This window comes from Leuciscus leuciscus (genome assembly GCF_965113295.1).
Source record: "Leuciscus leuciscus genome assembly, chromosome: 2".
Classification (NCBI taxonomy): Eukaryota; Metazoa; Chordata; class Actinopteri; order Cypriniformes; family Leuciscidae; genus Leuciscus; species Leuciscus leuciscus.
The window spans coordinates 14,445,070-14,457,656 of record NC_138726.1 but is presented as its reverse complement, the minus strand read 5'-3'; the positions used below and the strand labels follow the sequence as shown (position 1 = coordinate 14,457,656).

At 38.5% G+C, this 12,587-nt stretch overlaps 1 protein-coding gene across 6 annotated transcripts in view; it reads right to left on the bottom strand.

Annotated features, from left to right (window-relative positions):
• Positions 1-10,928, bottom strand: part of LOC309485308 (solute carrier family 24 member 2) — a 114,233-nt gene extending 103,305 nt beyond the window's left edge. For all 6 annotated transcript variants that reach the window (XM_082152108.1, XM_082152110.1, XM_082152111.1 and 3 more), the window contains exons 1-2: positions 10,672-10,928; positions 8,208-9,188 (exon numbers count right to left, since the gene is read on the bottom strand). In XM_082152108.1, coding sequence (XP_082008234.1) covers positions 8,208-9,074 — 867 coding nt within the window. In that variant the 5' untranslated portion in view covers positions 9,075-9,188; positions 10,672-10,928. The remainder of the gene's footprint in view (positions 1-8,207; positions 9,189-10,671) is intronic.
• Positions 10,929-12,587: the final 1,659 nt, after the last annotated feature.

The following is a 12,587-nucleotide window of genomic DNA, read 5'->3' as shown; positions in this document are numbered from 1 at the left end:
ATCCAACAATCCCCTACTGCTGCAATACAGTCTCCTTTTAGATCCAGTGCCGCAAGACTCATCCTGGCTGACCTAAGCCCAAAGTGTACTTCCTTTTTTTACGTGTACACTGGCACAGGAGTTCTCAATGAGATAATAATAATTTGCTAAACCTTATTTTATGGGCTGTAAGTCACCTGCAGCCACTTATATTCCAGAGTGACTTATATAATGCATTTAACGTCAAATAAGGAAAACGTATACACTTAAAGTTTTTAAAGACATAGTTATCATGTCTGTTAGGCAAGTTTAGGCCTACGCTGAGTTTCGGTTCATTTTTGTGACGCACTCCAGAAAACAGTTCACGGAGACCAAGACTGCAGAAAATGCATCCTGTTTTTTTTGTTTTTTTTACAAAAGAAAAACATTTTGTTGTTATGTTTTACTCTTATCTGTATGACCATAAATAAGTTGATTCCGCTGCTATAAACCTTATGAGTCAGAGAAACAAGCGTGCAGCCATCTTTAGAATTCTGTGTTTGAACTTCTGAAGCTCTGTATATTTATATGGCATTGCTGTCGAAGAGTACTTAACTGGTGAAGTGGATTTTCTTATTGTAGAGTTAACAAAAGATATCATGATCATTGTAATGGGATGTCATAATAAATGACAGTAGACCGTGAAGATTTTAAAACGAGTGGTTCGTTCATAAATTACCTTCATGCTGTGGAAATACAAACCGCAATGAGCGCAGTGCTGAAAAAGGTGGGGCTACATAAGGTCTATAAGGAAAAATATTCAAGTGATCGCGTCAGTGCCTTACGCTAACACACAACATATCAGTTCTAGTGTTGCTAACTGGACATCACAGCCTATTCATCATGAAACTAAAAATGCAGTCAGCTAAAAATAGAAAAAGTTATTCTGTCCAGGCAAGTTTTGTGGAACAACTGATTTAGTGCAAAACAAATGAAATGCGCACGTACAGAGTATACACGGTTACAAAAATCGGGTGATGCGCGTACTGTTATGGTGATGAAATTTGCATCACACACACTGTACGTGGACCCTCATGTATGCATAAAAACCAAAGTATACCTTGGGCTTTTAATCCATGTTTGCCTAAAATAATGGCAGTGTAGGAATTCTCTGAGCCTCATCAAAATCTCATAGAAAATGGCTAAGGGATAAAATGATTCCTTATCTGCTAAATTTGGTGTTAATGATTGTGAATGTGATACTTCTAGCTCTAAACTAGCTCTTACAACTCTAAACTAAACACAGCATGATGCACATGATTCTGCATTGAAGTTGCTGCAAGAGGGGTTAAAGCTACAATATGTATTTATTTTTTTCGCCGCTAGGGGTCGCTAACCTCTTACAATAACAAAGGCGTAGATTGATGACGCAGTGAATAAGCAGAATCATAGAACTTGTCGTCATGGCGAAGGATCTAATAATGTTTATGGATGAGTGAATACATTCATGATTTTTAACATGACTGTGGTATGAAGAGACAGATATCAGCGCCACACGCGAGTCCCGCGGATATAAAGAATGAGGACATTTCATTCTACCGAACTACCCGCAAGTGCTGAATTAATACTCAAACTGGTCAGTTTATGTAACAAAATAAAATTGTGAGGTAACACAGCGCTGTTTCACTTGGTCTACACTATCATACTAAACTGCATTTGAGTGTGTTGAAAGTTATAATGTTATTCTATGTGTTAGTTTGTTGGCTGTATGAGACTAACAGTAAGCTAGATCAACATTAGAATAACATACTGATCATATTCTAACATTTCATCATGTTGAGCTATATAACATTGATTTGTTTTATGTATATTTGCTCACCTGTAGCTCACCTAATAAAGTACATGCAAGAGCGGTGTCTCTGTCAAGTTGTGAAGCTCTGTCAAGTCGAAGTTTGTCGCGGACGTGGAGCTCTCGGCATCTCGAAAACGCCACTGATCCTCGATACTGATCCTCATTTTATTTCTCCTTTTTTCCCAAAGTCTGCTTGCCAAGTCTGCTTGGTTTTTGGATATTTTGATACAAAATTCTTACATATTGTACCTTTAAAGGTGCACTGTGTAATTAGGAGGATCTGTTGACAGAAATGCAATATCATATACATAACTATGTTTTCAGTGGTGTTTAAAGACATTACATAATCAACCGTTATGTTTTTATTACCTTAGAATGAGCAGTTTCTGTCTACATACACCGCGGGGCCCCTTACATGTTAAGTCAACATTTTGCGCCGTTATGTTTCTACAGTAGCCCTAAACGGACAAACACGTTTTGTCACTATGTTGTTCTTAGGGACTGTTCGTTTTTTATTTAAGGGGTCACCGGAGGAGTTTTGAGATCTGTTGTCAAAAAAGGCATGACCCTCCCTTCGCCAGCAATACATTTTTCTATGACCCTCCAAAATGTTTGTGAAAAAAGGCATGATAATTTATTGATTAGCCTACTTCTGTACTGGTTTGCGCTTGGCAAAGATGTTCAGATAGCCATTGTTTGTTTTTGTTGTTGTTTTTTTAAACCATAAACTCTTGCTTTCTCATCTTACTAGGGCTGTAACGATAGACCAAACCTACGATTCGGTTCGTATCACGATTTTTTATTTTAGATTTGAAAAAAATCATGTTTTCGGTGCTGATGTTTGTGACTCGTTCAACATGTGGGTGGGGCTGCCAATAAAGCATCTAAAAGCTGTCACAAAGAACCAGCAAAAGTAATGATTATTAATATGTCAAATATAGCAAGGAAACATTTTAATTGTTTATTAATAAACAAGTGTTTTCTGTGTCGACTGCAAAGATGAAGTTGACGATGCGTCGCAATCTTCTCAGAACGCGCCAGAGAGAAATGCACATTTCATAAGCAGAAAGCAGTCTGTTTTCCTTCGTTTTGAATTGTTCTGTTTAAAAGTAGACATTTCAAGCTTTCTATATATTTCTCAGGTCTGTGAGGCAAGTAGCATACCTTACGCTGAGTTTCGGTTCATTTATGAGACAAGAGTCCAGTTCACTCGCCCGCGCCTCCGTGGTTATCTATTTTCTACTATATTTACTTCTTATTTATTAAATCCAGATGAAACATTGATTAAAATTAAGATACAATTAATAAAAAAACGAAATTCACTTTAAAGAAAGGCTTTGTGCTTTCTGTTTGAGGTCTCTGTGAAATTTTTTTTTTTATTATTATTATTTTTTTATATAAATGCGAACACGAAAAATAAAATAAAAATAATATTTTATGTTCTGTGGAGGCCGATCTTTATTCATCCGGTGGGTATATATCTTTTGGTTTGCACAGTGTAATTTATAGAAGAATTACTAAAACATATTTTGCCACCTAAAAGTTAAAGATTTTTTTGTGTCACGTCACGTCACGTGTATTTCCCTCATATTAAATATACAATTTAATGTGTAGACTGATATTTTTCTAATGTCTTGATTCCTTTATTTTTCTAATGTCTTGGCTCCAAAATATTGGTATTAAATGCATTTTCTGAGAATTTATATTTCAAGTTTTGACTGCAAATGTTACGTCTATGGAATCGCCCAATTTTAACGAATTTATCCTCAACTAGTTTTTGTGGTGTAGGTCTACGTATTTTATTATGTTAACTTAAATAATACTAATAGTAATTTAAAGATATGGTAGCCCTACATCTTACACATCGTGGAAACAAAATAAGAATGGAACTAAAATATGGTAGTATCGTGCTACAGCGCACATTCTATCAGCAGCAGTTCTGGCGCCTCAGTCGCAATACTGTAAAACTCGACGTTCACATCACATGTTAATGCAGTGGTAGAGTTACACTCACAGGACACTGTGCACTTTTTCGCAATCACAAAAGTTCATTATTTGCTCGTGCTTTAAAGCTTTGCCGGGTAAACATTTCATTGGCATTCTGTTCTGACATGATGCATTTTTTCTAAGCGCGAACTGAAGTGCGCGCGCACTGTCAAACAGCGCCAAACTGGATTTTTGTTGGGTCAGACCCATCTGATATCGAAGGGGGGCTGATAACGCGAGATCAACATGGAGCTAAATGGAAAAAAATATCACCAAACAAGCCACTTTGAAATGTTGCTGTTTTCATGTATATAAAAGTTGGGTGACCCTCCCCCTAGACAAAAAAAAGTTGAATGACCCTCCCCTCAACAAAGAATAAAAAGACATGACCCTCCCCTATTTTCCTCCGGTGGCCCCTTCCATAAATACCGAACGGTCCCTTAGTGCAAAGAAACTAGCTCAAATCAGCAAATAAAACAGACACAATGATGAACAAGTAACAATAATATTCGCAAAAACATTTCGTTTTACTGAATAATTAAGTAAACATAATTTCTTACTTTATCTTTGTAAAGAAACCTCATTGCTTAACTGGCAACTCTCTGCTGTCTCAGCATATTTTACTGTCGGTCACCGTCTGTTGGTTGCAATTTGCAACCTCACCACTAGATGCGCTAAAAATCACACACTGCACCTTTAAGCCAAGAACAGACGTTTTAAAAACAGTTAGCCTACCGGTATGTGTAGTTAAAAGGGACATGGGTAATTTCCCATGTAAATATAGTAGCCAATCATAACAGTGGGCATTTATGCTGTATTAATAATATTAATGTTATTTATATTACACCTTAAAAGGCAATGTTAGCAGACATCACAATCCTGTTGGAGTATGTGCTGTTGCGGCCATGTGATGTACTAGAGATAACTGCAAGGATGCTGCTTTCAATAATTGCTGCATTGATCCCAAAGCCAGTTTGCTGAATCTGTGGATGTTTTGAGTTAAATGTACAAATGGTAAAAAAAATTGTGCAGAGTGTCCAAATTAAACTGATTAGATGTCCTATCACTGTGCAAGCAAAACATTGAGTTAAAAATCTAATTTTACGTCAACAACAATTATTTGATTTGATTTATTAGACATAAAATTTGTGAAATACACTCAATTGTCAAGGATAGCACAATAAAGTTGTCTTCACGAGCGCTTACACAGATACACACGGGAGCGTTTGAAAGCAGGTGTCTATCAGTGGATCCGCCTATCAAATTTGACCTCCGACGAAATTCTGGCATTGTCAGAAGATTTGAGTCATAGTCCTGTAGTGTAACATTTCATACAACAACCGTCAAATTGTCTTTGTTTTTCAAAACAGGCCATGACCAAAATTAACGTTTGAGATTTCTTTGTAGCCACCACATGTAATGCAGCTCACTGTCACTGTGTCATTGATTGATGATGTAAAACTCCGGACAAGTTTTCTTGTGTGCGTCCGCTTTTAACGCGTCTTGACTGCCATTAATGACAACTGAGATCTTACAGTGTGACATGGCAAAAAGCAAGGATCATGTCCGTACAGTTTGACAAGCAACAATCTGCTGTAATATAATAATATACATATAATATAACAATAAAGGACTATCATAAATTGCACAGTGTGCACCCAGCTTTAATTTAACTAACAGTTTTGAATGATTCACTGTGTCAAAATCTTTTTGGAGATCCAAGAGTACCATTCCACACATTTTACCTCCATCAATCTGCTTCCTTATAAAATCTGTGAAATAAAGAAGTATCAGTTGAATAAGATCTTCTAAAACCTGATTGAAAATCATAAATTAAACCATTCTTTCATACCGACTGATACATCTGTTTATACACAACCTTTTCTAAATTTGTTTAAGCCAAACTAAGAATGGAGACAGGATTTCCAGGATCATATCTATTTCCTTTTTTGTATAATGGATGGATCTTGGCTATCTTTATGCCAGATGGGACTATACCCTTTCCTAAAGAAAGATTTACAGTAAATGCAACAGTTGGAACTATAATATATGCAGCATCTCTTAAAAATCTAGCTGGAATACCATCTAGACACATGAAGATCTTCTAACATATTAGTAATTCTACTGTCACTTTAGTAAAAATGAAACAGTTAGGTAACACCCCCTTTTTTTAGATAAAATCTCTTAACAAAATGAATTCCATACATTCCTTTAATCCTCTCGTTCTCCTTAGTTCTCCTATAAATCAAAAGAGCCTTATTCCAGCTTTTTATTAATTCCATTATTTCCTGATTCATCCAAGGACTAGATCTTTGCTTAACTCTCACCTGTCTAAGGGGGGCAATTCTATCCACTACTTTAAGAAATAAAACTTATATGTCAATTAATTAAACTAAAATGTGTCCAAGCATCATCAACTATTGAGGTATTCTGAATGTCATTCCATTTAACTCAATAAGTTGATCTTTAAATGCTTCAATACTATATTTTTTAACAATCTAGTCAGTACTGTTTTATGATTACTAAATTTTAATTTACTACGTTTCCTTGTAGATCGCTAATGCCATATTCTATTATTCCTTTCTGAGAAATATACTTTACATCAGACACCAGAATAAGATCTATGGCACTTTCCACACCTTCCCAAACTAGATTTGTTTATAATCTGGGTTAAATGAAATAATTTACATAATGACTGCAGGGCATTAGAATTATCCTCTATTCTTTTACATATATCATTATTAAAATCCCCCATACAAATACATTCTTTTGTCAAGGCATTATAATTATTTTAAACAAAGTCCCTCGTAAAAATCTTTGGGACGATAACAAACTCCAAACATTATTGGCTTAGTCGCAGGTATTAACAAGTCCAAGAACAATAACTCATGTTCAACATTAATATCTAACACATTAAAATGAATGTCCGATCTAATAAAAATACAAACACCCCTTCCATGTTTGTTGCGATCCTTCCTAGGTGCGTTATAATTTTATACACTTATATCATTATCACTTACTGATGAATCTAACCATGTTTCTGTTAAGCAAAAAATACCCAGTTTACAATTTTTAAGTAACCACCTTAAGATTTTCTTGAGGAACAATGATGGAGAGTAGATCTTTCAGGTGAAATCTGATGTAAACAATGGACAATATATCAATATTTCACAGATTTAGCTCTGTTGTGGACAGAAAGTGCTGTTTTTCAATGGATGCTTGTCATGGAAATTTTACCCAAGTGCGACGGATTGGATCGATTCATCTATTTCATAACAAAGGTATGAAGTTGATTTTGCATTTTGTCGTTTGCACAAATTACAATATTACTATTGCTGGAGGTCTATATTGTAACACCGTAGATTGACACTAAACTCTTAGAGCTTTCAAATGATGTATAATTTGTTATCATTCTCAATATTTTTAGACAGTTTTCTATATAGTAAATGTAAATGATGGTAAACAAAGTGACGTCAACCCAGAGTCAAATGGTTTTTAAGGGACGTTCCTTTGGAAATTGTGAAACTTCCCGTGTGGTGCTTGAAGATGCCTTACTGCAGGGGTTAGGGATTAGGCTCAAGGTTAAACTGCAGAATTAGATCATGATTATTGTTAGTCGAGGCCTCGTTGCAATAGCAGAGACGAATGGATTACGCTACACAAAGCCTGCAGGATTATTTCGGCTGCATCCATGACTACTGCATCACAAATGAAGAGCTTATGCCTTAATGAAGAACCAAAACACAGGAAACTGCAGGAAAACTATATTCACAGTCATGCATGAGCATATGTATATGTATCTGAGTGTATGCCATAAAGACAAGTATTACCTGTTGCCTGGCAACATTTGAGTTCTGACTCGGGTCCAGTATTGTGTGTTTAGAATTTATATATGTTTCTTCATCACCCTCAGGATCTCTTGTGCATGCCGATAGCTCTATGTTCTGCTGTCCCCCAAATCCTGCTGTCTGGCAAAATAACCTTTCAATCACTGTCCACGTATTATTAACCAAATAATAAAAGTCTACGGGACAACGGCCATCCAGGACAGATGTTGTAGATCCCTGGCCTACACAACGCCATCAATGTGAGGACTGCGATGAGGACCTCAAGGGCTGAGAGCGGCTATTGGTATAGGGCCTAGTACAATATTACTATTGCGTAGTTAAAAAGAAATAGGCCTAATCATTTGCATTTTTCTGCTTATCCATTGGTCTTCAAACTTTGGTATCTTTGGGTTTGGGAAGCTGGTTGGGTCATTGTGGTATTTCCTATTACTTCACTAATCCTACCCAGAAATACCTCTCTACAATCAGACCAGTGACCAAATTACTTATCCAATCCCCATTTCAAATGGGGGGGTCTACAGTGGTTGGACAGACAGAGGAAGGAAGAGATGTTGTCAACTCACCTTTGGCTGAGCCTCCACTTCCACTACCTGGTTTCTGTTCGTGACGCTCTTGACAAGAGTCTCTACCGTCCCATTGAACTTCATGAAGAGCACATAGGTGGCGTAGACGAGCAGCATGCTGATACTCTCCAAGTACGTGATGTAGTTATCCAGGAAGAAAACTATGAGCATAATGAGGCCAATGATGTAGAAGGTGACGTCCCTGAAAAGAGGCCACCACGTCAGGTTCAGGATCTCCTTCGAGAATACAGCACACATTCCAATGACGAACAAGATGTTGAACACAGCGGAGCCGACAATGGTTCCGATGCCCACATTACTGTGGGAAATGAATACGCCAATGACGGAGGTGAAGAGCTCAGGAGCCGAGCCCCCAGCCGCCATAAAGGTGGCGCCCGCCACGTCATCTGAGATTTTGAGTTTCTCTGTGATGACTGTGAGCGCGGGGACAAAAAACTCGTCACAAACGATGGCAAGGGCAATGAACATGTAGATCATGCCGAACATGTGTAACACGACAGCGCCACGCCGACGGTCCTCCAGGCTGAACAGGTCAGTCGGATAGTCCCCTTGACTCTCGTTTGACTCTGCGGACGAGCGCATGGCTATGGGCGTGTCCTCCGAGAGGTTACTGTGGTAACCTAGGTGTGTGGATAGCAGTGTTCTGTGTGGGGCGTGGCTCTGAAGCCCCTCCCACTGAGCAGTAGAGTGCCACGAGAAGGCCACTGCACTTATTGCTACAAGACTGATGAGGAGGCTGATCACCCGCGCTGGCCTGAGTTTTCTCCATAAGCGCTGGCGGGCACAAACAATCTGACTGTGCTGCACGTCGGAGGCCATGGCCATTCTCTCTGCTTCAACACTCATGTGCTCTCTTGTTACGCTACGGTTAGGCTTAGCGCATTCTGAGAATGCTACTTGTACAATAAATCTGTGGAATCCAGATGTCCTTCAGCACACCAGAGGCTTCCTCATATTAGCCTGAGAAAAATAATCACACAGAAAGGGTGGGGTGGGGGTTAATCACACATCACACAAAGCCAACAAGATCTATGCTGCCAGGTCAGTGTCCGTGCAATACGTATGTCCAAGTGCACTAAGTAAATGGTGTGTGTGTGTGTGTGCAATGTGTGAATCTGTGAGCATCTGCGATCGCTGACTTGCTCTTACTCACAGCTGCGTCTGCATTTTCAAGGTCACAGTGAAACAGCACAATGTCAAAAGCATGTCTGCATCCCTCTCATCCCCTACGCAGTAGTTTCACAGCATGAACCTTATATAACCAAAAATAAGATCTAAATAAAAGCTCAAATTCTTCAACAGCGATACTACTGCCTTTGCCATTCTACTGACTGCCATCATTTTGACATTATTATCTATAAAAAAAAATTCTGAAGACCTACATTTATTAGATCGCCACATAACAATGCTTCTGAACATCTGAATGGGACTTTCATAGTTACATTTTTAGATCTACTCCTGCCAGTGTTACAACACATTTAAAAGCCTTTTCTTCCTCACTATATCAAGACTATTCCTTCCTCAATGATCATGATATTAGAATACTAGAATGAATTAAAGTCATGAGGTCTGATTAAAAAAGGTCTTTTATTTACATATTTTCTTTAAAGCATATTAAAGTGATTTACTAGTATGACCTTATATTGTATTGAAGCATTTATAGGCTTAGTGGCTGGAAAAAATACAAATTAAGTGCTAAATAAAAAAAATAAAAAAATAAAACATTGTCCAGAAACTATAGTGCAGGAGAAAGTGCAGTACAAAAACTGGAAGTGTTGAGTCAGTTGGTAAGTACAATTAGTTAGCTGTACTAAATCTGTCTTTATTTTGTTTTACTTTTACTGAAAATAATACATATTCTTATTATTACAAATAATAGTTGTATTAATAAGTATTATCATAATAATAATGGAAAATTGGAGTTGGTTTAATTTGTTGTTTTGGGAATACTGATATTTGGATATATGTAGGTAAATAATGAAATATAAAAACATATGTATTTCTCTAAACCCCTTACTATGCTCGTCGCGTTGTTATTCTCTCTCTCCCAGTCATTTGTCATTCATGTTATGAACATCATCAGTACATTTTTCCATGCGTGGCAATGTCACTTCTAATAATGCTGTCATTTATCATGCTGTTACTAAAGGGGGGTATGGCTGTACCTGAATAATCACAGTCTGTCTGACATGCAACAGACCTGTGATTCTCATGACCTCTGAGCTCTGTGTGCCGAAATATGATTTGTTATAGGCTAAATAATCAATCGTCTGATATATGAAGGTAAGTTCTGATCTAACGCAACGTTGTATGCTCATACTCTTAATAACACTATTAATGCATCATGTGCAGTGTACAACGCACCATTTCTGAACTGTATATTAAAAGCAAATAAACACATTGATAAACTCACTGATCGAATAAATGAAAAAATGTGACTTACATTCAGAGGTGATGGATGAAAGCGACGGTTCGGCGCGACGCATACAGCAGGTTGACAGTCCGCGTGCGTCCTCTCTCGTGCCCTCCAGTAATTTCTTTCCGACTATGATGATGCTGATGATGTTATTTAGGGGCGGAGCTCCGAGAGCGCGTCTCTGTGTCCAATTTCATGCTCTTATTCCCAGACATTACCTATGGCCAGGAGCGAAGTTCAAACCGACCACAGCCCCTCTCTCTTTCTGTGTGTGTTTGTGTGTGTGTGTGAGAGAGAGAGAGAGAGAGAGAGAGAGAGAGAGAGAGAGAGAGAGAGAGAGAGAGAGAGAGAGAGAGAGAGAATGCGCACCGGTGTCGCCCAACACGATTCCGCGCAGCCGTGTGGTTCTGTGACATCACAATGGCCCAAGTGGAAGCGTTACCGTGGTTACAGCAGCAGCGTTCTCCGACAGGCGAAGTCTCACATCATCACGAGTTTCGACTGATAGAAAAAGCACAAATCATCATGTTCACACATACTCCCCCTCCCTTCCCATTCATAATTGACATGACACTGTGTTGTTTTTAAATGGTGCCTCTGGTTATGGTAACATATAGTACAGATACCATTACTTTATACAAATAAATACATATTTTTACACATACAATGACAATATCAAAATATAATGTTTTTGCTGTAATCAATAACAGTAATGAGATTTACAGAGAAGTTTTTATGAAGGCTGTGTCGCACAAAAAAAAACAAAAAAACAAAAAAACTTATTTTCTTCATCATGACTCTGTCCATGTTGAGTGAGTTCATTTATTCAGTTTCTTGAGCGAGCTGACAATGAGCTGACTCTTCATTTTTATTATTCAAAAATAATGGCTGTGTTTACTTGTAGGCTACTACTCTCAGGAGACAGAAGTGTTGGGGTGTAGGAGTGTTGCTGGTGTTTAGTCGGGTTGTGTGTGTGTGTGTGTGTGTGTGTGTGTGTGTGTGTGTGTGTGTGTGTGTGTGTGTGTGTGTGTGTGTGTGTGTGTGTGTGTGTGTGTGTGTGTGTGTGTGTGTGTGTGTGTGTGTGTGTGTGTGTGTGTGTGTGTGTGTGTGTGTGTGTTGTTTGGGAATGTTTATTCGGGTAATTGCTTTTATGCACTGTGCAGATCTATGCAGGACTTTTTTGCTGAATCTATTACAATTGCCCACGCAGAATCCAGAACACTCTCGCCCTCATTAGCACACACACACACACACACACACACACACACACACACACACACACACACACACACACACACACACACACACACACACACACACACACACAGACACACACACACACACACACACACACACACACACACACACACACACACACACACACACACACACACACACACACACACACATTCTCGCTGTCTCATTAAGATTGATGGACACAATTCAAAGTGAGTAATGATTTACAGTCTGCTATAGTGTTAACTCACCTCTCTGTCAATTTATGATTGCGTAGTCTGTCCTTACTCAGTAACTGATCTTGAAGATGGCATATAGAGTAGGCCACACACACACACACACACACACACACACACACACACACACACACACACACACACACACACACACACACACACACACACACACACACACACACACACACACACACATATATATGATGATGACACACATACAATAGAACATACTTTTTTGCGGTCACAAAGTATAAGTAGGTCTACCTAGTCCTAGACCTACTCAAGAAGAGAGTGCGATTTCGGACGCAGCCCTAAACTACGGAGCTGATGAGGAGGAGACGCACCATCTCTGCAGGCAGCGCACATACAGGACGCATAGTGGGAGCGCAAGAAAATAGCCTACAGAGCGCGAATGAATGGGAAAGACCGCTGCACCTTGAGACACGCTCTTTTAAAATATTTTAACTTGAT